This window comes from Kogia breviceps, chromosome 1, assembly GCF_026419965.1.
Source record: "Kogia breviceps isolate mKogBre1 chromosome 1, mKogBre1 haplotype 1, whole genome shotgun sequence".
Classification (NCBI taxonomy): Eukaryota; Metazoa; Chordata; class Mammalia; order Artiodactyla; family Physeteridae; genus Kogia; species Kogia breviceps.
Genome location: NC_081310.1, coordinates 175645857 through 175671549, shown reverse-complemented (window position 1 = coordinate 175671549; position 25693 = coordinate 175645857). Strand labels below are relative to the sequence as shown.

At 49.5% G+C, this 25693-nt stretch overlaps 1 protein-coding gene across 1 annotated transcript in view; it reads right to left on the bottom strand.

Moving 5' to 3' along the window:
• CSMD2 (CUB and Sushi multiple domains 2) overlaps positions 1-25693 on the bottom strand; it is a 655429-nt gene that overhangs the window by 386553 nt on the left and 243183 nt on the right. The window contains exon 5 of the mRNA XM_059070872.2: positions 24191-24398. Within this exon, the coding sequence (XP_058926855.1) occupies positions 24191-24398 (208 nt within the window). The remainder of the gene's footprint in view (positions 1-24190; positions 24399-25693) is intronic.

Genomic DNA, 25693 nt, shown 5'->3' with positions numbered 1-25693 from the left:
CAATAAGTTGGTGACACTTTATTATGACTTGAGTGGACCATCACAGTAACCATCCAGCCGCTCCCCACATCAATAGAAACACCTGGGTCACATCTCTGCTTGGTACAACCTGGATGACTGAGCCAGGAAGAACAGGAATTAAAGCAAAGAGAGAACTAAAATTACTTATAAGGAAGGAAGTGGGGTGGAAAGTAGCACTTACTGAGCATCTACTATGTTCCACTTGTCTCTTGAGCACCATTTTTGACAGTATTATACCCACTTGGCAGAAGGGAACATTGAGAGATTAGTCCCTGCCCAAGGTTACCCAGTAGAACTCCATTTATCTGACTCCAAGTCCCGGGCTCTGTCCAGCAGCCTCCCAGCCAGAGGGTGGGAGGGGAGGAAGGATGGGGAAGTAAAGCACGAAGGAGATCTCTCCCACATGCTTTAGAAGACTAAATGGGCCACGGATGTGTTTGAACTGAGCCCTTTTCCTGCTCTCCAGGCTGAGTTCTGAAACTTCGCATGGTGGTTCCAGAAATGACGAAGTGAATGCTGGGGGCGTGTCTAAATAAAGCCCCCACGTGGGCGTCCCTGCTCAACTATGCATGAGCTCTTTGTGACTTCACCACTGGTGCCTCCAACTTGTGGAATAAGCACGACTTCACTCAAAAAAAAAAAGTGCAGCCAGGAAAAAGCAAAACTTTCCAAAAATATTTGAATGTTGACAGCAGATTCTTGCATCCCAGTGAATAACTGGTTTGTATAAATGTGTTTGTGTATGTGACCTAAATTCACAGAACTTACAATTCTGGACCCCAAAATAGGCTTCATATGCCTGACTTTCCAAATCTCAATGGCTAAGTGCCAAGCCAGCAGGCAGCCTAGCCTTTCCCAGGACCCTCGGGTGGTTGGTACTGGTCCCTGAAAGGGTCCTCTTACTTGCTGGCTGCAGCCTGCTGGAAGGGCAGGAGATCCAAACACACCCTGATATGGGGTCTCCCCCTCCTCCTGTCCTGGGAGGTCTCCAGCGCTGCTGTCTGACAGTGGTGGGGGGTTAGTGTCACAGCAGTGGGGCTACTTGAATAATGGGGCCCTGCTGTCCCCTGTACCTGCTCACCAGAGCCTCTGTCCCCTCTGCAGATTTCTGTGGATTTGCCCAAGTCTCAGTGGTTTCTCAAGGCTTAAGGGAAGATGCTCCTTCCCCAAGGTCACGCCCAGTGAGCTGGGTCCCACCACAAAGCTGCCTAAGCACCAAGTGTTTCAGCTCTTTCAGTTCACCTCTACCCTGCCCTTTGGTAGCGTCTCACCAATAACAGCAGGTGCTGTTAGTGTCTGGCCAATAACCCTGGGTCTTTCAGAGTGGGCCAGCTGACTGCCAACTGCCAGCACAGGTACCCCTGCACCCAAGGGCATTTTTCCCCATGTAAGGCCACTCTGTCCATGTGCACAGTAGGCTGGAAGGACCAGGCACTACTAAACCCCCAGAAGCAGCCCTCATTCAATGACTTTTGGGAATTGGTGTATAAATACCTCAGCTCCCTTGCTCCTTGGGTGGGATAATTCTAAGACCTGGGTTCTGCAGATCTGGGTTTCCCAGAGTATCCCTGTGGGACTATGCCCCAGGCCTCTACTGTGATAGCTGGTGTGATCACATACCCCTTATAGGCTACGCTACTGTCCCTTCCCCTATCATGTCCACCTCCTCGACTGGTGTTATCTGCACCTCTCAATAAACTACTTGCCCTTGAGCCTTTGCCTCAGGTCTGCTTTTGGGAAAAAACCAAACTAGGTCAATACCCTGATTCCAGTGGCATAAGAATCCCAGCATCAGACACAGATGTGCCAAGCAGTGGCCTTCCACTGCTGGGACCACCGTCTTCTTGGGGTGTCCAGGTCACTGACTGGGTCCCCATCTCCTACAGGGCAGGTCTCCTCTTGGGAACTCCCATCTTCTGCAGGGTCCCAAATCCTTTTCTCCCAAAGGCTCCAGGTACTTCTGTGGAGAAGAGGTGCTGCCTTGCTCCCCTCAACCATATCCCGACCTCAACACCTTTGAGCTTCCACTTCCACATCAGAAAAGTGGGCGTACCTGTCCACCTCAGTCAGCAGCTATAAAAATGAATAACAATAACATCTACTACTCAATCGAGTGCTATCTACATGCCAGACATGCTGCTTAGTGCTAATATGACATTCACAACAGCCCTAAGCAGCATCAGTTATTATTGCTGACAGCCCTATTTTAAAATGAAAGAAATAGAGGCTCAGAGAGGTGAACACCTTTTCCCAAATCCTGGAGCTAAGGTGTGAATCCATTTCTGACTCTAGGCAAACAGCGTCTCATGGAATGGGTGGCCACAGCACCTGGCAGGAGACCCTGTGGGGTGGGGGTGGGCCTATGGGTTTGTGGGTCAGGGATGAGGGTGGTGGAGACAGGCAGGCTGGCCCTACCTGGGGGTATGAGGCACAGTCTGAGTCCAAGGAAGCAGGAGCATAATTAGTACAGTCTGGGCCCCCAGCAGAATCTGGTAGGGGATGGGCGGGGACGCATGGCGGGCAAGGCAAAAGAGGCCAGGATCGACATCTTAAACGGAAGGCATCTGCTCCAGGGGCTGGGGCTGTGGAAGGGAGGCTCAAGGCGGCCGGTTGAGCCTGAGCCTGCCCTCCGGAGAGGCTTGGGGACATGGTACCGGGAGCAGGCTTAGATGGCCTTGGATGAAAGTTGTCTGGGCACACTGGCTGTCCCTCCAGAAAGGCTCAGAAGGGGGCTGCTGCATCTCCCCCAGGTTCCCAGACATGGGGTGTGGGCTATTCCCAGCCCCTACAAATCTGTGGGCCCGTGAATGTTGAACAACTTTGGCAGCCAGGGCTCTCTGGGTGATGAGACCTTGGGCCTGAGGCTGCAGTGCTATGCATTCTGGGCCCTGAGCCTGGGCAACCAGCACCCTCTCAGCTGAGGCGCCTGCTGGCACCTTGACCCAGCCCCCGATAAGCTCCTTGAACCATCCCCAGGGTGGAGTCAGCAGCATCTCTGGCACTCCCCAGAACCCCACAGGCTGGGAGCCAGGCGGGCCCCTAAAACCAAGCTGGATTTTCTCTTGTTAAGTCACAGGATAAAGCACTTTACATATTAATCAGGTTAGGAATCTGAGAGCACATGTCAGGGGATTGAAATATGTAGATTTTGATGATGAATTCATGCTCATCAGAAAACCAATGAATCATCTTAACTTCATTATCAGGAATTATTTGATGGGGGAATTGGCAGGGGGGATAGGGGAACGAGGAGGGGAGTGCCAAGGGGGAGAGGATTTCTTGATTCTCAGCCCAGACTGTGTTCTCTCCTAGCAATGCATTTCTGCAGCAGGATGGTTTGTTTCCAGGATGTGTGTCCTGAACCCGGCTGCCTCTTGGAGGCCTCAGTGAGGGTCAAGGGCATCACTTAGTGAAGTCAGACCCTGAGGACCCGGGCAAAGCACATAGACAGACGCAAATAACCCTGAGAGCACAACTACCTTTACAGTTGCTTTAAGATCAACCAGCAAGTCACTCCTGTGACACTAAGTCCCTCGGTGATCTGGGGTAAGCCACCTGCCACCTCTCTGTGCCTCAGTTTCCTCACCTGGAGAATGAGAATGATGCCTATTAAGTATCAGAGCTTCCAGGGATGGAACCAAGGGCTGGAACCCCCAAATGCCAGCCGTCTTTTAGGTGTGGGGATCCAGCTGAGAAAAAAACAGACACCGAAGCATAGAAAGAGGCACTTGTAATTTTTAAATAGGTGGTCGGGAAGTCCTCGCTGAGAATGTGACCTTAGAGGTGACACCTGAAACAGGTGAGGAAGTGAGGTGATGTCTGGGAGGAAGAGCATTCCAGGTGGAAAGGACAGTATGTGCAAAGGCCCTGAGATAGGAAGAGCATGTCTGGTGTCTAGGGAACAGCAAGGAAGCCAGTGTGGCTACCGGAGTGGACAGGAGAGAGAGTAGGAAGAGGTAAGGGCAGAGGGGTCATGGTGGAAGGAGTGGGGTCAGAGGGTGCAGGGTCTTTAAAAGGGGGTGTTGAGATCAAAAGAATATTAAGGAAAGGTGAGAAGAGGACGCAGAAGATAAAGTGGCTCCTCTATGGGGTAAACTGAGGCACTGGGTGGGGCACTGGGTCTCACATTATGAGACCCTAATTATGAGACGGGAGAGGAACATGGTGTGAAGTCTGGCAAACGCTGGTCCAGTGGTAGGGAGCCTGGAAGTACCAAAGGTGGTAGAAATAGGGCTGGCTCAGACTTGGAGAGCCTGGATTCCACCCTGGCTCTGGTACGTGCTTGTTGAGTGATGCTGGGACTCAGTGTCCGTATCCATGGAATGAAGCAGGAGGGCAACAGCATGCTTTCTACAGAACTTTCTGGAAGCCTCAGATTCTGTTATTCTTCCTAGTCTTCTCTTCCCTGGAAAAACAGGCTGTGGCTGCTCTCTTCAACAATGCAAATAAAATATCTGTGGGGTTTACACGGAACGTGTCCACATCATATGGTCAGGTGGACTTTGGGCATTGGGTCCCAGGCTGGGAGTAAAGCAGGACAACCACTGAGGTCAAGAGGTGACCCCTCTCCTGTCTAAACTGCTTCCTTTGGGAGCCACGAAGTATCAGCCCCAGGGTCCTTTAGAACCACCTGGGGAACTTAACACCCAAGCCCGACCCAGGACAAAATGAGCTCCATTTCTTCCGGGTGGGGAGCAGGAACTCTTCCTGCTCTTCCCAGGGATCCTCACTGGGCTTCTTTGAGGGAAATACAAAATGGGTTGATTCAGGTTTGAGAAACATGTATTAAGCATCCTCCATAGGCAGGGTGCCTTCACTTATTCTCATTTAATCCTCCCAGAGCCTTGGAGGAGGGATTTCTCTCCCATTTTGCAGATGAGGAAACCAAGGCTCAGAGAGGTGAACTGGTCCAAGGAGTCCTGGCTTGTACCTGTGATGAAAGGTCACCCAGTCAAGAGCTGGTTCTTAGTCACTTTATTATATTGCACCAATTTACTCCGAATCCTCTCCCTGGCCCTGGGAGATAGATTCAGAGAGGAGACTGAAGCTCAGAGAGGTTAAATGCCTGGCCCAAGGTCGCAGGGACAGAATGCTGCAGAGCCGGCATTTCCTGCCAGCCCGGTGAATTGGGTTGCTAAACAACGCTGTTTCTCTTGCAGCCATCCTAACCAAATGTCCCACTCCCCAAATACCCATCTGGGGCCGTGGTCCTTGCTAAAGGGATATAGTGGAGTCATTACTAGTCTCTGAGGAGATAAAGCATTGCCAATTGAATGAGAAAATCTATTTTCACATCCTGATGAAGACATAACCGACGCTGAAAGAGTGAATTGTTTTACAGGAAAACACAGCCCCTGGTTTTCTCCTTTTTTTTTTTTTTTAAACTTGGAGTTATGGCTTTAGAAAAATAGGAGCAGCTGACTATCACAGATAAAAATGCCCTTTTGCCTAATTGGATCTTTAATAAAGAATCCTAATTAATTCCCCTGAACAGAGAACTTTTACACTGGTGTTATCTCAGCCCTGGGCTGATGGGCCTGGTTATTTCCAGATATAGAATAATGAATCTTTCCCAGCCGGGCTAGGAGTCGCCAGAGACTTGTCAACTTCCCTGTGAAAGCAATTACTTGCCAAGGCACTGGCATGGGGAGGGGCTGGGGGAGGATAATTACAAGCAGGAGGATTGGGGGGATTTAGGGGAGCTTAGAAGGGCATCGTGGGGCAAGGGTTGGGAGAAGATGGGCAACTGTGAAGGAAATCACTGGTGGAAGGATGGAGGGCGCGTCAGCATCCGGGATGCCATCCCCAGCTCAGAGCGTGGCCTAGGGGACATTTGTCTTTATATGAAAAACGTCACTTGATGGAGCTTGACAGATTCAGATAATTATGAGACCCTAACAGGCAGCACACAGAAGTCAGGAAGCAGGCCTGCCTGCGTCTCCTCTTGGTTGGGGCAATGGCTAGGCTGTCATTGCCCGGGGACCTTTGTGGCATCCGTAAAGACAACATCAAATGAAAAGAGTTATCTGGACAACTCAGGCCACAGACCAGCGATGGGGAGGCCATGGCTGAATGACATGGGCCATTTGTCTGCAGTGACAGGGCTCTTCTGCAGGGGAAGGCTGCCAGCCGTCTGTCCTGTGCTCGTGGGGCGTCCGCTAGGGAGCTGGCCGTGCCGGGCAGTTGAGGTCTTGGCGAGCAGGGAAGCCTGCCCAAAGCTCCTACCAAGTACAGCTCAAAAGACAAGGACCACACCAGGGGGAAGGAGTGGGAGCTGAGGCTGTAGGCCTGGGGGCATCCTTCCAGGACACCCAAAGTCTCTTCCTGGCTGGAATTCCCACCCCAATCCACAGAGGCACAAAGACCAAGAGGCTGGAAGGCAAAGGGCCCTGGTGTCAGTCTGCGACTTGCCAGCTCTGTGACCTTGGCCACATGACCTCGCTGAGTCTCAGTTTCTCACAGTTACTTGAAAATGCGAAGGAAATAATAAATGAGTGTAGATGCCTGGAATGTAGTTGACGCTCTACCAAGAACACTTGTCTTTTCTTTTCTTCCTCCCAGTTCCAGAAAAAATCACTGTAGGGGGTGGCTCCTGCTGGAGGGGAGTCTGTGGTGCTGCATTTATACGTGAAAAGTTAGAAAGTCTCTGTGCACAAGCTGCGGGCTCCCAGTGGGCTGGTGGGAGGAGGGGGACTGGGGAGGACCCGCCACCTGCCTTATAAAACTGGGGCCGCTGAAGTTCAGGAAGTTGAGCACCCCGCTCAGAGGGAGAGTCAAAGCCATATTGTTCATTCCTGTCTGTCTCTGTGTGCCCTTGAGGGTCCTGCCAAACGGCGGCCCTGGGACCTCAGAGCTGCCTGGCCCAGAGGGTCATGAAAACCTCTTGCTGTGGCCTCCCGCTGGGGGCCAGCCTGCAGCTGCTACCCTGACCAATCAGCTGCAGAGGCTGAGACCCACAACACCTTGGAATCTCTGAAGGGAGCCTGTGCAGCTGTCTGCTTGAAGCACCTGCTGGGAGGCTCCAGGAGTGGGGGAGAGGGGGGGAGGCCCTTCCAGGTACTTCAGCCATGCAAGGTCAGAGGAAAGACACGAGCAGGATTTAAAGGCTGGGAAGCTGGGCCTGTTCAGTCTTTCTTGCCAAATGTTTCTTGTAACTCTATGCAAGGCCCCCAGAGGGTAAGTTAACTGAGGTCACGTGGTTTATTGGCAGCAGAGCTGGTATTTGAACCCAACATTGACTCCTAATTCCCTGATCTTTCTCTTGTTCAACTCTGCCTTTACTGAGGTTCAGGGGTGAGCAGGGAGTCCTGGCGATATTTCCCGGGATGCTGAAGGGGAGACGCTGATACATGGTCCCTCTCTCATCCAGGTCTGCAGATCTGGGCTTGGGGACCAGAACTGGAGATCGAACAGGCTGAGCCCTTGCTACCTCCCGACTTGGGCCACGGACACCTGGAGCTGTGGCATGATGGGGGAAGGGCAACAGGTATCCAAGTAGGAGGATCAAGCCTACTGGGGACCCAGCACCCAGCTTGGGAGTTAGCAGCCCACACGCCCTTTGGACAAGCATTCTCCAGGCGACCTGCCACAAACATCCTCCAAGGAGGTTTCACATCTCCTTCGTGGAGCTGGCAGTATAGAATGCAGGAGGGAAAACTGGGAGAGGGGAGAAGCATTGGGCAGAAGTCGCCTTACCCTTAACCTTCTCCATGGGAAGCAGCCTGTAAGTCTCAATGGCCTGTCATAGGAACAGAGCCAGACTCCAGTGTAATTCTAGGGAAATCTCAATGCTTAGCTCAAGAGCCAGGGGGACTTGCTGCAACTGGGACTAACTTGGGACATGAGAACTGATTGGGAGATGCAATCCTGGAGGCGTCAGCAGTGCACAGTGGGTAGGGGCCGCCCTCTGCTGGCTGGGACCCAGGACTGACTCTACAGGCCTGTAGAGGGAGGAAAGAGAGGACCCAAGACTCAAAAAGAGAGACCCAAAAGGCCACTTGAATGATGGGATCAAAGCAGAAAACGAATCAGAGCCCAAGGAGCAGAAGAGACGGGCAGTAGACCAGAATTTAGAGTCTGGCACGGGCGGCATCCAACTCCTGGCTCAGGTGCTTACTAGCTGTATGACTTCTGACAGGTGTCTTAACCTCTTGGAGTCTTAGTTTTTCCACCTGAAAAATAGGGATGATGGTACATTCTTTACAAGAGTTTCATAGGGATTGAATGAGATAATGCATGTGAAACCCTTGCAACACTGCCTGACACCCTGTAGCTCTTAAAGACCATTACACCCCTGAAGGTATATTAAGGCAGGAGGGAGCAGATAATCAGAGACTCGAAAGGGCCAGATAGAGAGCACCAGAGCCTGCTCTAAGGGCAAGGAATTATCCCAAGAGTGGTGTGCACAGAGAATGGAAAGGGAAGAACCCAGATGGAGAGGAGAGCACGTGGGGAGAGGATGCTGAGCCTCTGAGGCTCAATGTCTTCTTCTGCAAGATGTGATACCTAACTGGTAGGTGCTGATGAAGATTCAAGGAGATCATATATGTGATGTCATTCAGCACAGGAACCAACTGGCTCATTGAGGCGAACAAGAGAGATTTGCCTGCTGATTTATCATGATATCTGTCCCATTGCCAAAGACTCTGAGACCAGGTAGGTGGGACAAAGTGCTACCTGCCTTTCTTTCTGGTGGGGTGAGATGGGGCTTTGAGGAGGGTGCTGAGATTCTAAGATGTCAGAAGCTCTATTTATTCAACAAACTGTCAGCAAACCTTGATGCCTGCCTGTTGCCCGGACTTTAGCTGAGCACTGAGCATTCAGGGATGCTGGGGCAAGTTCATGCTCTTCAAGAGTTCATGTTGGGAGAAGGACGCTAGAGAAGAAGTGGCTGGTGCCAGTACAGCAGGAGTCCAGGGTGGGTGGGTGGGGAGGGAAGGCAGAGATGCTATCACATCTCAGGATTTCACACACAAAGGAGACAGTCTTTGTGTGGGCCTCCACCAGGTAGATAAGAAGGTGAGGCTAGACTTCAAAGCCAGAGAGTTGAGACGTTCTAGTTCAGCACTGTAACCACAGGGCTTATCAGAGAACCCGGCACAGAGCAGGCAGGCAAAAACATTTGTTAAATAAATTCATAAAGTCGGTTAGGAGTCAGTGTGCTTTGTTTTAGGTAACAGGTGTGCTTGCCTGGCCTTGTGCATAAACCATAACCAAACATGTAAGTCAAACATAACCCAGGAGGGGCTTCCCTGGTGGCGCAGTGGTTAAGAATCCGCCTGCCAATGCAGGAGACATGGGCTCGAGCCTTGGTCCGGGAAGATCCCACATGCCGCAGAGCAACTAAGCCTGTGCAACCACAACTACTGAGCCTGCGCTCTAGAGCCCACGAGCCACAACTACCAAGCACTTGTGCCACAACTACTGAAGCCCACGCACCTAGAGCCTGTGCTCCGCAACAAGAGACGCCACTGCAACGAGAAGCCCTCGCACCGCAACAAAGAGTAGCCCCCGCCGCTCACTGCAACTGGAGAAAGCCCGCGTGCAACAATGAAGACCCAATGCAGCCCCAAATAAACAAATAAAATAAATAAATTTATTTTAAAAATATATATATATATGGAAATTCCCGTGTGTGTGTGTGTGTGTGTGTGTGTGTGTGTGTATCTGGGAATTTCCATGCCAAGAAATTCGATAACGCAGCCATTCATAAGAAGATGGAGCGTTTCTTAATGGGCAAAAATCCACCCACACCCTATTATTGCCCTGGCAAGAGTTCTGTTTAGGCCCAGTGTGGCCCTCAAACTTTCATCTACTTTAGAACACCTGAGAGAATAGTTACAAATATTGAATTTGGGCCCAACCCTCAGAAATTTTGGAGTTAGTAGTCTGGGGTAGGACTTAGGAATCTGCATTCCCAAATGCCTTCTACGCAAGTTTTTTGATTCAGGGAGTTAGTTGGTTGGCGCATCACAATTTGGGAAACAAGGGGTGCGTTCTAGAGGGTATTTTTTTTTAATCGGGGGTAGAACTGAGAGAGATCAGGAGCTTTGGGGCTCCTGGAAACTTCTGTGTCTGGCCACCTCTTCTCCCCTCAACCTGCCCATGACAAGACAGACAGATGTCCCTCTATTTCTGGGGAAGACAGTCAACTCCTGATCAGCCCATTTCCTACTTCATTCTTTGATGTTCTTCATAATCTCTTTCCCCAAAGCTTCCTACCCTCCACCCATCTGTGGTCCCCCACTTTAGTGCACATGGGGATCCCATGGGAGCTTTACAAATACTGATGCCCAGCTCCCACCCCTGGGCATTCTTAGTTGATCTGGGTGTTGGTTCTAACGGGCATCAGGGTTGCACTAACTGCTCTAAATCCTATATCCCTGGCTTTCCTCTGGCCCAGAGAGCAACGTCAATGGATCGCTCTGCTTTCTCTGAATCTCCCCCTTGGCCATAGCACCAGTGACCAGAAGAGGATTCTGGAGGAGAAAGATGAAGCCACGTGCAAGACATGCAGGACCAGCCTTGGAGGATGGAGGCTGCAGACTGAGGATAAAAGGGGTCCCCGGTGGTCACCGGGTTCACTCCTGCAGTGGGGAGCCTGTTCATCACCCTGATTGCCTTTTTTCCTGTCTCCCTGGGGTTTGTAGGCAGGGGGCGAAGGGCACTAGAAGGACTCCTGGGGTGACAGGTTGCCGGCAAATTGATTCTGCCCCAACCGAGGGGCAGGCGCAGTGAGGAGCGCTCATCAAACCTCTCTCCTCCTTCCTGCCAGGCCCAGTGTGCTGCGGGTCAGAGGAAGTGAAGGGATAGCTGAAACTGACGTGGCTGCAGAAATTGACATCAGGTGCCAGACAGGCATCTGCTTAACAAACTGGCTAATTTTAACCTCTGTCTCCCAGACCCAAACTCTTTTGAAGGGAAGGAACAAACAAGAGTGATATTTAACACATTTCTATTTCTGCGCCACACAGTCTCTCTCTGAGGTGGCAAGTTTGAGCCTAATTGATTTCTTAGTCAAAAGGAAAAAAAAAAAAAAGACAAAAAGGGAAAACAACAACTGAGAAAACTTAACCTCACTCACGTTGCAATCAAACCTCTCCAGTTCTGCCGACTGCTGAGCTTTTTATTTTTTTAAGACTGGCCAAGTGACTTGCATAATTTAAGATCCTTTCTAGCACTGATCAGCCTGCTCCGGCCAAGCAGTTTGCTGATTAATTATTAATCAGACTGAGTTTAGGATGAGTAATCAGCAAGAGTCAGGGCTAATTTGCAAATGTCCCCCAGGAAGGTTATTACTTAAAATACTTGGTGGAGAGGCTCCATGTTAACCTTTGCAATTAGCCCCAGGACACTGTTACTGGTGAGGGGGAAGCAAGTTTCTCCTCCCAACAAGCCAGTCCTGGACACCTACTAAGTGCCAAGCCCTGCCTTTGCAGCTTTTCAGGGTTCTGCAGGCAGTGGCGGGGGAAGGGAGGGAACAGAAAAAAGACAAATCCATAAGTAAGTTAGAAAACATCAGGGATTGACAAATACCTAAAATAAAACAAGATGTTGTGATAGTGAGGGATTCCTTTAGGTTGCATGGACGGGGTAAGCCTTTTTAAGGAGGGGAAATTTAAATGGAACTCTGCATTTCAAAACAACCAGGTCTTTTTTGTGTTTTTTCTTGTGGGGTTTTTTTTTGTGGCTGTTTGTTTGTTTTTGAACTATGAAGGAAGAGGATCTTAAACCCTGGGAACAGCTAGTGCAGGCCCCAGGAGGGAATCTGCTTAGCCCATCCAAGGGACAGGAGGGAGGCAAGTGGAGCTGGGGCACAGGGAGTGAGTGTGGGTGATAGGATGGAAGTCAAAGAGGTGGGCAGTAACCCCATAGTCTTGTAGGCTTTTATTCTAAGTGTGATGGGAAGGCATTGGCAAGCCTTAAACAGGGGAGACATGATGTGATGTGTAAATGTCAGTCACTCCAGTTGCTCTATGGAGAATGGACTACAGCAGGGGTAGAAGCTGGGAGACAAGGCCCTTGAGCAGCCAGATGCTGATGGCATAGAATGGGCAGAGCAGCTTCTTCTGGGGAGTAGACAGAGATGGAGAAGGCTGGGAGAGGAGAGATTAGGGGGAGAAGGGCATGTCCTATATCCATGGACAGATGAATGAATAAACCAAATGTGGTATATACAGACCGTGGAATATTATTCAGCCTTAAAAGGGAATGAAATTCTGTTACATGCTATAGTATGGATGAACCTTGAAAACATTATGCTACCACAAAAAGAACAAGTATTGTGTGACTTGTAGTCAAATTCATAGATAGAAAGTAGAATGGTGGTTACCAGAGGATGGGAGTGGACGGGGAGTTATTGTTTAATGAGTACTGAGTTTTGCTTTGGGAAGGCGAATAAAGTTCTATAGATGGATAGTGGTGTTGGTTGCACAACAATGTGAATGTACTTAATGACACTGAATTGTACACTTAAACAGGATTAAAATGGTCAGTTTTACATTACGCTTATTTTATCACAATTAAAAAAAAAGTCTGTTTCGAAGTGTTCATTTTGAGATCCTGTTGAGATTTTGAGATTCCTGTTCATATATATGGAGCCCAAAAGGTCCCTTAGGGCTGGACATTGAAATTGAGAGCCATTGGCGTATAGATGATTTTGAAAGCCAACCTGTGATTCATTGAGATTACCTGGGAGGGAGGGTAAATGGAGAAGAGGAGGGTCCCAGGACCCCCTGGGCAGTCCACATGTAAAGGGTGGACAGGGGTTGAACAGTGCAGGAGACAGCAAACGAGACAGAGAAGGAATGGCCATAGACAGCTAGCTATGTGGTTTAAGTAAGCTAGGAGAAAGAACTAGTTTAAGGACAGATGGCCAGTGTTATGTTCCCAAGAAGCCAAGTCAGATGAAGATGGAGGAGTGACACTGGTCACCAGCAGTCTTCCCAAGGCTGTAGCTGAATGGGGCTGAGCTATGGGGGAGTTTGGTGCGTGCTGTTTTTGTTTTGACTTCAGATGGTAGATATTAGAACACGTCTCTATGTTCTTTAATATTAAGCAGTGTTTAAGAGGGAAGAGAAAAATGATGAGTGCAAGAAAGAGGAGATGTCTCTAGTGGGGAATCCTTGGAGAAGATGAGAGCTGGAGCATAAAGGGAGGGACAGGAGCCAGGGCATTTGTCTACTGAAATGTGAGGTGTGGCAGAGATATTGGCTCACCAACCATTTCATGTGCTATCATGTTTCCAGGCTCCCTTATGGCTAGGCTGGACCATGTGACTACTTTTAGCCAATGAAACATGAGTGGGAGTGATATGTATCATATCCGGGCTGGGGCAGTGAAAAACCCGTGCTAGATTCTCTACTCTCTTTGATGGTGGAGCTATAAGATCCTAGAGCCTGGATACCAGCACTACCACACACACCCCTACCCCCACATGACTATGTGGTTTAGAGCCGCTCCCATGATAAATGTGTAGCGTGAGCGAGAAATAAAACTTTGTGGTGTTATACCCAATGAGTGTTAGGGTTAATGAAGTTCAGAGAAGGAAGTGGCAAGAGACAAGACTGGGGTGGGAGGCAAGGGCTGGATCAAGAAGGGCCTATCAAGGGCTGGAATTTTATTCTGTAGACAATGGAAGATGATTGAAAGCTTCTGCCTGGGGCTTAGCATGTCAGATCTGCATTTTAATTAAACCATTCTGGTAGCAGTGGGGAAGCTGAATTGGAGAGCACCAAGAAGCTGAGCAATCAGCAAGGAGGCTATTACAACCCACAGAGAAGAAAGGATGATGGGCTGAACTGGGGGAGTGGTAGTAAAGACGGCACGATATGCCATAGGAGGTACATTGGGAGAACTTAGCAATTAATTGAATGTGGCTGGTGAGAGAGAGGGATTAAACAGGGATGATTCCCAGAGTTTTGGATGACTTGGTAGAGGGTGGTGCCATAGACTAAGAAAGGAAACAAAGCCTGACCACTTTAGTCATCGATTATGAGTGAAGTTGGGACCTGTTGAGTTGGAGACACTGGGGGGACATCAAGGTGGAGCTGTGCAACAAGAGTTGGCTCTATAGTCTGATGCTCAGAGGGGAGGCCAGGCTAGGGAGCCAGATTTGAGAGTTGTAAAGAGACAGGTGGTTTATCTGAAGCCATAGGAACAGATAAGTTTACCCAGGAAGAATGTGGGGAATGGACAGAGCAGTAAGGAAAGAGCAGAACCTTGGAGTCATCAAAGAAGACAGAGAAGGAATGGTCAGAGAGGTCAAGAAGAATCACAGACAGTAGCTTGAGAAAGGAAAAAAAAAAGAGAAAGGAAAGTTCCGAAGGGAGAAATAACCAACAACGTAAAGGAATGTAGACGTATCCAGTAAGATGAGACCTAACGACGATCTTTTGGCTTTGGCATTGAAAGTGGTAGTGTTTGGAGTGGGGGTTGGTTCTCTCATGATGATCTTAATAGGAATGGTTTCAGGGCAAGGCTGGGGGTAGAAGGCATGGTGAAGTAGGTGGGAATTATTGGCGACAGAAGAATTAGAGGCAGCCAAGGTAGACCACTTTTCCAAGAACATAGATGAGAAGTTCTCAGGGACACTGGAGTTCTACTATTCCGTGAAGCCTCACCGTTCTTTTCAAACCAAGCCTGCCCTCTCCTTTCCCAAATGACGGAATCTGTTGAGCTCAACAGTGACCATCTGCTATTTTATCAGACTGTCAAATGCTAGTTTTCTCTGTGAATATTGCTTCCCTGGTGAGGCTGTGGGTGTCACACACCAGCCACTGGATGAGGAGAAGCTGGGATTAAAAGAAATAGAAGCTCAGGGTTGCAACCAGGGAGGTAGGGCAGTCTTAGGAAGCCAGAAGAGACTGTAAGAGCAAGGGACAGGCAAAAGCCAGCGTGAAACATGGGCTAGGCGATGCTCAAAGTGAGTAGAACAAAATTTGTGGCCAGGTGTGAAGAAGGAGACCAGGACTGGGGCCTTGAACGTTGTGAATGAACTAACATCATTCTGGAAGGCAGATCATGCCAGAATGATGGGACCCCGGAAGGGAACAGCTCCTTCCTTCTGACTTAGCGGCACCATCAGGCATCTGGCAGCTCCTCAAGAGAGGGCAGCAAGAGCATCTTGCTATCTGGTGCCCTTCATGGTACTGGCACGGACCGCCACACAGACGCCGTACTTATTACCAAGCTGTTGCATGCAGTCAGACCCACGGGGTTCAGGCCAGCTGCCCGACCTCAGCTCCCCACACACAGAACTTGGCCAAATCGCCAGCTCTAGAGGAGCCACCGTGCCGACAGCGAACAACCCTGGCTCACTTCCTGCCCCTTCCAGCTGCGGCTTGTGTTCTCTTCCTGAGAACAAGTTCTCAGTGATGCAAACAAGGAAGTCACGTTGCTACCCTGTGGCGTGTGCAGGAGCCCCAGCCTCACTCCCCAGCTCTCCAGGCCTGTTCTGCCAGCAGCACGTTGGGGCACTAATCCCTTCCCATTGCTCGGCTGCGGAGCCAGTAATGCTACTTCCATCTCTGATACGGGAGATGAGATTTTAAAGGGCTGGTTATTTATGGCCTGGCTCCTGATGGAGACAACAGATGTAATTTCATGGGCTCCATGAGAAGAGAACAGCTTCTTGGGCTGGCTTAAAGCATTGTGATGTGGCAGGAAAGGAGAGGGAAGCAAGGGTGTCACAGACCCACAGGAAGGCAGGAGGTTCTGAGTCTTGGCTGGAACAGGCCCATCCCCTTGCCAGCTCAGCTGCTTCCTGAGCATCTCTGCCAGCCCGAGACCTTGACCCTGCCTTGCTCCTGGCATTCAAACAGTCTGAAACCCCAGAGGACAGGCATAGGCCTACGCCACTTCCCTGTATGAAGTTCAGAGGAAAATAGGGCATTGTGACGATGGGCCTTTACATGTGCAATTCCCTCTGCCTGAAATGCTGATCCTGAGTTCCTCCCACGGTGGCTCCTTCTCAGTAGTCAGTTCTTAATCTTAGAGCCTACCCCCTCAGAGAGGCCTCCCCTGACCCCTTTATCTTAATAAGGTCTCCATTGCTATTATTCCCCATCCTGTTCATATCCTTCATGGTGCTTATCACAAGTGTATTTTACATTTATTTTGTGATTGTTTTATTAATGTCAGTTTCCCCCAAGTAAACCAGAAGTCCCACAAAGACAGGGGCTTTATCTGTCTCTTCCACCATTGTATTCCCAGTGCCAAGCTCAATGTCAGACAATAGAAGGGCTTAAGTAGTTTGTTTGAATGAATTATGATGGAAAAATGATGGCAGTAAAGATGGAGATGGTAAGCCTGACCGAGATGTTGAAGGAGACACTCTTGATGAAGATGATGCTGGTGCTGATCCTGAAGATGACTTCTCAAGGCCCTGCCAGAGTAGTTATTTAAATACCGAACTTCTCAGCCATAGCTATTGATGGTCCCATGACCATCTCCACTAGTCTTATCCCAAAGACTGTGTATCAGTAACTAAGGGCACCTGTGTCCCTGTATCTCCTTCCTTGCTATGGCCTTAACTTCTCTCTCTGTGCCCATTTCATGCTGAGGAAGCCAGCGAGCATCACTGTCCCTCAGTACTGCTCCTTCTACTCTGTTCCTCTGGTAAATGATGCTACCACAGTCATCTAGCCAGAAACTTGGGATTCACTCCAGACTCCTCCCCTGCCTTCATTCCTCCTTTCCAATGAAGCCCCCAAAGCAGTTGATTCTATATCTGAGGTGTTTTCTGATGTCACCTCCTCTGCTCCATCCCTTTACAACTGCCATAATTCAAGCCTGGATGATTTCTTGCCTGAGGGGGTCACAGAGTTTTATAGCTGGTTTCTGAGGCTTCTCGTTGAACCCAATTAAGATTCAGTGTGATTATGTTACTTCTCTGCTTAAAATACTTCAATAGCTTTCTGCAGTCTATGGAATCCTCTCCCAGCTTACGAACATGGGGACAAGGTTCTTCACAACCCATGCTCTTCCTGTGCTCATCTCAGGCCTCATATCCTTCCCTTGCTTTCTTGCACCCTGTACCCCCCACTAGCAAAGCTCCAAACACACCAAGGCTGTCCTGCTCCATGCTGGTGGCAAGCTTTTACTCACCCCTCAGTTCAACTCAAAAGTCATCCCCTCTGGGACTCATTTATCTGAGTCCTCCCAGCAGCCCCTCCATTGTGACGGAAGACTGAGACCTTTTTTTAGAGGACGTCCTTTCTTTCCGTCTTCCCAGGGACCCTGTATTCCTTTGGTGACTCACCTCTTCTCCACTCCCAGTCAGAGGTGTGGGCAGGACAGATAGTCATGTGACCTGGGAGTAGCCAATGAGAGCATTCTCTAGCTATACTGATATTGAGGGTGGAGCACATGATCCAATCTGGTCCAATCAAGAATCATCTGAGGGCTTTTGTGGAACCATTAGGAAAGACACACTTCCTTTCTGCTAGGATTGCTAAACCAGTAGGATGGAGGAAGCTGATGGCAGTCACCTCTGCTACTTCATGGGTAAAGCTTGCCTGAGACTGAAGCCAACGCACTGGAGAACAAAGCTGTGGGAGGGGGAGAAGCAACTGTAGACATCTGCAGTTGTGGATATCTGCATGCCTTGATCCAGCAGTGCTTGTAGCCAGGCCCTGGACTTTTCGGTTACAGAAGACAACATATTCCCTTTCTAGCTTGAGTCAGCTGGAGGTGGGTTTCTACGTCTTGAACCAAAAGAATCCTAGCTATTACATTTCTTTTTTTAGCCCCTATGGGAACTTCTGTATACCTCTTAGAAAAGTACCTAGCACATGGGATTGTAAAGCACTTAACATATGCTGCCTCTTTGCCCTGACTGAGAGCTCCAGGGTCCTGTACAGTGCATGGCTATTACATAAACATTTGTGGAGTAAATAAATAACTCCTTGGGGATGGGACTGTGTCTTTGTCTCCCTAGCACCTAGCAGAGCCTAGTTCATAGAAGGCTGGCAGTAAGTGATTACCAAAAATAAATAGGGGAAAAGTAACAAAGAACAAAAATGATCTAAACCAATGGTTTGACAAAGTATATGTGAATGAATAAATAAGTGAATAGTTATTATTAACAAATTCCCATTGGTATGCTGTTCTCATTCTAATTATATCTGAATGTAATGACTCCTGAATGAAATATCTAGTTAAAAGTCATTGAGATCAAATGGTTCTAGTTGGCTCAAATTCCATGTGTAAAATGCTTAACAATTAATACTCGGTCTTTCAAGAGGATAAAAAGTTACTAGCAAAATTTTCAAACTGAGTGTCTATAAAGTAGATGGGAGTTTTTGTATCCCCACCTATAAAAACAAAAGCAAACAAATGAAGGGAAACAAGGTAAAGAAAAACCCTCAAAGTCGAATTCAGAGAGTAGGTTGAACCTGCTTTCCAGGGAAGTTCTCTTTTCAAAAACAGCTGAAGTCTACTGGGTGGCCCTGGGGGCAGGACCTGGGAACTCCAGACAGTGGAGTCCACTTTCTTCTATTCTTCTCCAGGTGGAAGGGGCTACCAGGGCTCAGAGGTAGATGTCAGAGCCCCAGGGTGGGTGCACGGTGGAGAAAATCTTCACTAGAGAATCCCTGGGACCACTTCCTAGATCAGGGAAGGGAGCTCTTACGTTGGCCAGGAGGCCCAGGCAGCAGTCCTAGAATGATGCCCACCCGCCCCCTCATCTCCATCTCCCATATCAAAATGGTACCCACCCTTCAAGGCCCAACTCAACTGCAGGCCCTGCCTGGAGGCCCTGGTCTCCCACCCCGGGACAGTGTGCTCCTCTGAAGCCGTGCAGTGTGTTCTCCTCTTCCTTTTCCTACTTGACATGTTTGGTGGAGGCAAGTCTGTCACGTAGAGGTCTGTGGGGGGCTTGGCTTGGGGGTGTGGGCACATAGAGAATGGGCAGCAGATCCCAAATGACTGGAGTGAAACAAAGAATGAAAATTGAAGTATATTGAAGGAAGCAAGGAAGAGAGGCTGGGAATCACAGCAGAGGCTGACCCACAGAAGATGGGAGAGTGGTCCTGGGGTCTACACAGAAATCCCAGATGTGGGAAGGAGCCATACACACCCCAACAAACACACGCCGGTGGCTGGCACTTCTGCTGGCCCCCAGGAAAAGGGTGGCTTCGATTCTGAGTGCAGGTCATGCCCTGCCTGCCCTCCCTGCTACAGGAGGAAATTGCCAAGGGGGTGGGGGCAGACAGCGGAAGGGAAGGAGCAAAGGCGGGAGGAAGGCCCTACAAACTCTGCATCCTCATCCATCACAGACAGCGAGCGGGTCCCAGGCAGAGATGCTCTTCCCCTCTCTCTGCAGTGCTCCCCTGGATATCCTTTCCATACCCTCTGCCCCTGCTCTCCAAATCTGCAGGCCCCTGAGGGCAGGGCTGTGCCAGGCTCCGGGGGAGTGTCCCGGCTTCCAGTTCTGCAGAGAGTAGCCATTGATAGCTGAATGAGTTGAACCTTCCTCTGCTTTTCTAAAAAGCAGCTAATTGGCCAGCCTGGGGCTGGGTCCAGGCAGAGAAGAGGTGATGCTGGCCGCAATGTGCTCACAAAGTGCAGCTCTGGGAAGATGGTTTCAACAAAATCACCCTCCACCTTCTGACCTTTGCAAGGGCATCCTCTAGTCTGACCCAGGGGCTCTCTGCCAGTCGACCTTACCTGGTTTCCAGGCAATTCCCCTGGGAGCTGGATCAGGCAGAGTGACCAGCCTGTGCGATGGTAAGATGCCTGGTAAGATGCCACTGGGCTGGCAGGCTGGGAGATGGCCTCATGGGAGGCTCCGAGTGGCTGGAGATGCCTCTTCTTACCCCTTTCCCCTCAAAGAGTGAGCCCCTGCCTCTTGTCCCCATCCCAGGACTATTATTCCTACTATAAACCAGACAGCAGTTTGCATGTTTATCCCTTTCCATATGCTTTGTAGGTTGGTAAAATGAGGCCCATTTTTCAGATGTGGAAACTGAGGTTCAGGGAGGTCAGTAAATATCCTGAGATTACACAACTGTTAAGAAGTGGATCTGGGTTTTGAGCCCAAGTCCATCTGACTCCCGAGCTTGCTATCTCCCCAGTTAGATGCCAAGGTGCAGGCTTGACACCTAATCCTGGAGACGCTGTACAGACCTCACCCCTGTTCTTGGAGGAGTGTCTGGCTTCCTCTCCGTCCTTGTAGCCCAGAGGAAGCGTCTGGTGAGACGCCAGTGGAGAGAGTCTAGCATGAGGAAGAGGGAGAAGGGGACAGATTCTGGGTGGACTTTAACTCACTGATTTTCTCCTTTATGGAGAGGCCGGCTCTGCAATGGGCCGGCAATTATTTCTTCTCGTTACGATAACACGATCCTGATTCCCTCCAGGGACCCAGAACCCTGGGTTTTAAGAGTCTTCTGCATCCCTCAGCCCCAGCGCTCTGAAAATCCAGGGACCTCATGAGGAACTGGAGCAGTGGTGAGAGTATTCACCTAGAATTGGAGGGGAAGGAATGGGGCTCCCTGAAGGTCACTGCCAAGACTGGGTCAGACAGAACACAGACCACCACCTACCCCCGAGAGAGATCAGTGAGAGAAAATCTGGCCCCTAAACTGAGTTCGGTGAACTAGAACTAGAAGTATGTATGTGTCAGGGGGTTGACCTGGTGATGCCTATACGGTGATGACTTGGAAGGGTGTGTGTCCTTTGGCTGTGTGTGCGTGTGTATGTGTGTGTGTAGTGGGGGAGTAATACCAAATCTACTATGTGGATTGTAACTCTCAGTCAATTCAAACCCAGCTTTTGCTCCTGGTCAATTGCACACACAAAAAGGCGATTAACTTTAGGGAGAGTAAGTCTAAGATGCTTGAGACCCTCTCAGCGTGTCAGAGTTACAGGGTTCAGTGCTCACCATAGTAACGACCTTTTCCTGCTCAAAACGTGTATGGTCGGATTCCCAGAGGCCAGTGATGGACAAGCACAACAGGAAGCAGCGATCCACTGATTGATGTATATACATCACAGGACTTTATAGATACGGGCAAACGCTGCTATTATGTACACACCTCCCACCCCTGTCTTTCATTGTGTCAGTGCAATTGATTATATCCTGCTGTACTTTTGGCTTTGAACTGTCCTTTGTTTTATGAGATAATGTTCTGAGGAGTTGGCAGGTTTTGTTTTTGTTTTTTCTCTAATATCCTTACTTGGCAAAATAAAAAATTATCAACCTTATACTTCCCCGATTGTTTGGAAATTTTACTAGTCAATGAAATCCAAACCACAGGAACCCCTAATTTAAACTCTCCTGTTTATAGTCCCCCTTGGGGTAGGAGGAGAGTGTGGAAACTGAGTCAGGGACAGTCTGTGCCACCACCCTCTTCTGAATCAGCATGAATCTGCTACCCAATAAGGGTGATAGCGGATTTTTTTCTCTCAAAGGTGTCTCTGTTTTCTCAATAGATAAAGGGATGCCCAGTTGTTCAAATTCATCTTTTCTAAGAAGACCTACTGTCTTTCTATGCTTGGTGCAGAACTCAAGAGAGCAGCCTAAAATCGTAACGTATGCTGATAAAAGCAGTATACTTATAAACCAGGAGCATCACATTTTCACAGGAATCCAGGTATACATAAAGGAGAGGGGCTGGGGAAAGAGCAGGTTCTTTGCACATACGTCCTGAGCCTCCAAGATTGCTTATCCGTAGTTGCTATGCAGGTATAAATTAGAACAACAAATGCATCCTGCCTGGCAATGCATCAACCCTGTAAATAATTATAATTTAATCTTATAGCAGAGAGTTCTGAATGACTCCCTTAACGATTTCCTCTGCTTAATTCCTTCCCCACTGAGTGACTTAACAGGAAAAGGAATAATCTTTCAGATTTGCTTCACTCCAGAAGTTTGGACAACCGTGTAGACCCACACCTGCAGGGCAGAAGCTGTGGGAGGCCATTTGGCCCGCAGACAAACAAGTGAGGGGAAGAGGCCTTGGGGCTGGAAGAGAGGGAACCAGCAAGGATATTCATCTTGGTATCTGTTTATAGAAGTGAAAACTTGGAAACAATCTGTCAAGAGATCTGATTGAGTAAATTGTGTCAGTCTCATGAGGGAATGTCACACAGCTCACGATCCTTCACAAAGTAGCGTGACTACTGTGCTGACTGGCTAAGAAGATGGGCTTTCAAGTCCAATTAACCTGGGCTTGAATCTCAGCCCTGCTCCTTACTACCTGTGTGACTTCAAGCAAGTGACATAACCTCTCTGGGCCTCGTTTTCCTCATCTGTAAAAGGAGGAAGATTATGCTACCTACTTCATAGAAGACGAAATGAAATTATAGCTGTAAGAGCTTAGAATTAGCCTCCCAAATATTGATAACAAAAGCTCAATAAATACTTTTTATTTACTAAATAAATACTATTATCACACCTATTATACTTTGGAGACATCTGTAATGACATGGGAAACAAATTTTCATGATATAATGTTAAGTTAAAAGTACATAACTACTGATATATTTTAAGTTCCTAATTTTGTAATATTAAAATATATATAAATGGCTAGCTAGCTCGATCTAGGCAAGGCAAAAAGGCCAAAGGGGAATACATCAAAATGCTAATACTTGTTATTCATTTCCTTATACCTTTTAATATTTTCTATGTTTCCTATAAGGAGCATATATATTACATTTATGACCAGAAAAATAGGTATTTCACAAAAAGAGGCAGGGGGACAGAAGGTCTTCAGGCTGGGCAGGTCCCTGGGAGTGCAGTTCAGTGAAGAGTCATCTAGAGTTCCACCCCAACTCTAAGCACCATATGTCTAGCCACTGGCCCTGGACCAGCCTCCACACAGCAATCAGTCATCAGCTCACTGATGTCCCTCTCAACAGCCCATCCAGGGTAGCAAATGACCTGACGCGGCCAAGTTCACGTGACAAGCTGATGACACCAAGGTCTTCTGACTCCCAGGTCAGTGTGCTTTCCACTACACCAGGAAATTTGAGTTTCCCTGTTCCCAAAGCTCTCAGTCCATATTTGGGAGGAGTCTGTTATCACTTTTTTCCTCTCAAAGAGTCATACTTGGCTCCTATTGTGGGTTTGTCTGATTTTCTCACCCTCAAAGGGCCACGTCCTTCTCAACTGGCGTTTCTACAACATAGCGCGAAACCTGGTTCAAAAGAGGTGTTCAATATCCGTGGACACCTGTTTTCTTCCTCTCCCTCCCTTCCTCCCCGCCTCCGCCTGCTTCCCCAGCCCACTGACCACTGTGTCTGTCTTTCCGAGGCGCTATCTGCCCCTGACTTTTGCAGCTACCACTTTCTGCGTCTCTCAGAGCCCTCAGTGACACCTCCTCTGCCTCCGTCCCAGGCACCGAGCCCTGCTTTCCCCAGCACCGCGCAGCAACGAAGGCTACAAAAAAGCACACCTAAGTGCATCCTCCTCTTGGCTCCCGACGTGCTGACCCAGGTCCCAGTGGTGCCCTTATCCTGACAACAGAGCCACCAGGAGAATACGAGAACATGTTCTGAACGCCACACCACCACTCTCACAGCTTGTCACCCAAACAGGAAGCTAAACGCTCCCAAAGCCGAGCTCAGTTTGGGCACGTCTCTGGGAGACCACAAGCAACTAAAGCTGGTGAGCCCTCATCACCCCTCTCTTCCCGAACCTGCCAACACCGGGTCTCCATGGCAGCGGAGTACGCCTCACAAAAGCCCCGCTTTGTGGTAAAGCCAGAACGATAGGGAGCGGACTAGTCCTTCCCGCAGAAATCGAGACACGATGCCTCTCCCATCTCAGAGCCCTGGGGATGGGAAAAGCAACTGCTACTCAGGGTTCTAATCCCTTTGTTAGATGCTTCCAGAAATGGAACAGTAGTTCAAATCATTTCGCTGAGACCCTGTCCATGTCCTGAGACCAGAACACTGTTAGCCTTACTGCAAGTTACTCGACCGAGGCCCATCCTGTAATTCTTCAGCAAGGACATGCTTCAAATCAGATACCGAAAGCACCGTAAAAATTTACCCCAGCTCTAAAAATACGTGGTGACTTCTCATTATGATGAGGGGGAGGCTCTCCAGCAGTGGGTGGAGGAAGTGGCAAAGGGGCCTTCAGCTGCAGGTCCAGGCGCTGAGGGGGCCACATCCCAGTAAGTCACAGTTGCAGGGGACAGGGGAGGGTGCGGAAAGGCACGCTTACCAGAGGGAGGAGCCTTCAGTCCCCGTGACTTCCAGGAAGTCGTAACCGTCCTCCAGCTGGAAGTCAATAAAGACCAGGGCGATGGTGTCCCCCAGCTCGGCCAGGATGGTCCAGGTGCAGTCGGCGTTGTTGTGATACTCCGAGGGGAAGTGCGGGCTGGAGATGATGCCGCTCTGGCCCCGCAGGGTTCCGCCGCATGCGTCGTCCGCTGTGGACAGAGACAGGAGGCTCACTGTGAGTGGGTCCGGTTCCCAGGCCCTGGTACTCATCCTGCGCTTCACCCACGAGAGGCGGGGAGGCTCCTGGGACACGACGTGCAGAGAGGGTGCCCCAAGACCCTAGTTTGAACTGGCCTCATAACAACGATACTAAGCATTTCCAAAGCTCTTACCACGTGCCAGACCCTGTTCTGAGAATTTTATTTTATTTTATTTTATTTTATTTTATTTATTTTTTTTTTTTGCGGTATGCGGGCCTCTCACTGTTGTGGCCTCTCCCGTTGCGGGGCACAGGCTCTGGACGCGCAGGCCCAGCGGCCATGGCTCACGGGCTCAGTTGCTCCGCGGCATGTGGGATCCTCCCGGACCAGGGCACGAACCCGTGTCTCCTGCATTGGCAGGGGGATTCTCAACCACTGCGCCACCAGGGAAGCCCCTGTTCTGAGAATTTTAGTTATTACTGTTCTCGGTGAACAGATGAGGAAACCAAGGCAAAGGGAGGTGATGTAACCTGCCTGAGGTCACACAGCCAGCAAGCTAGGCTAACAAGTTCGGTGAACCGTGCCCTTTGGAGCACGTTTTTAACTACTGTACCACACTGTTCTGCAACGACCAGGAAGGAAGGAGAAATCAGTTGTCCCATTTATTTCCACGGTCACGACTGTGGTGACCAGGATATTTTTTCCCACCAGACCTTGGTACACCTCAGATGTGAGGGAACAAAACAAAAACTCAGCACAGCTCCCTCGGGCAAAACTCAAAGGGCATTCCAGGCCCGTCATAGATTGGCCGGACCTCTGCACTCTTCCCTCCTGCCCCTTGGGCCCAGGCCAGCTCTGTTCTAGTGCTGTGTGTGGTCAGACCTCCTGGGCTCTGCTCATATCTCTGCCTCTGCCTGGGATGCCCCTTGTCCAGAGCAAGTCTTCTGATGCTTTGAGACCCACCTCCAAAGCCACCTCTCGGTAAAGCCTCATTTCCCCAAGCTTTTAGTAACGGCTCTCTCCTCTGTGCTCCTGGAGCAAAGAGTCCAACTTCAGACACGGTACTTGGCACTGTTTGAATGACCTGTCACATGTCTGTCTGCCACTCTAGGTTCTGAACTTGCTGGGAATCCCCAAGGGCTGGGACCACGTCTTACTCATCCCTGCAGCACATCCTGGTGGAGTGTCACTGCTCCAGCCTAAATCCCAGCTGCGACTTGATATTCAGAAACAATGATCCAAGGAACATGCTCTGACATAAAATAGTTACTCTATGGCTTCCAGCTGGGTGACTTAGTGGAAGT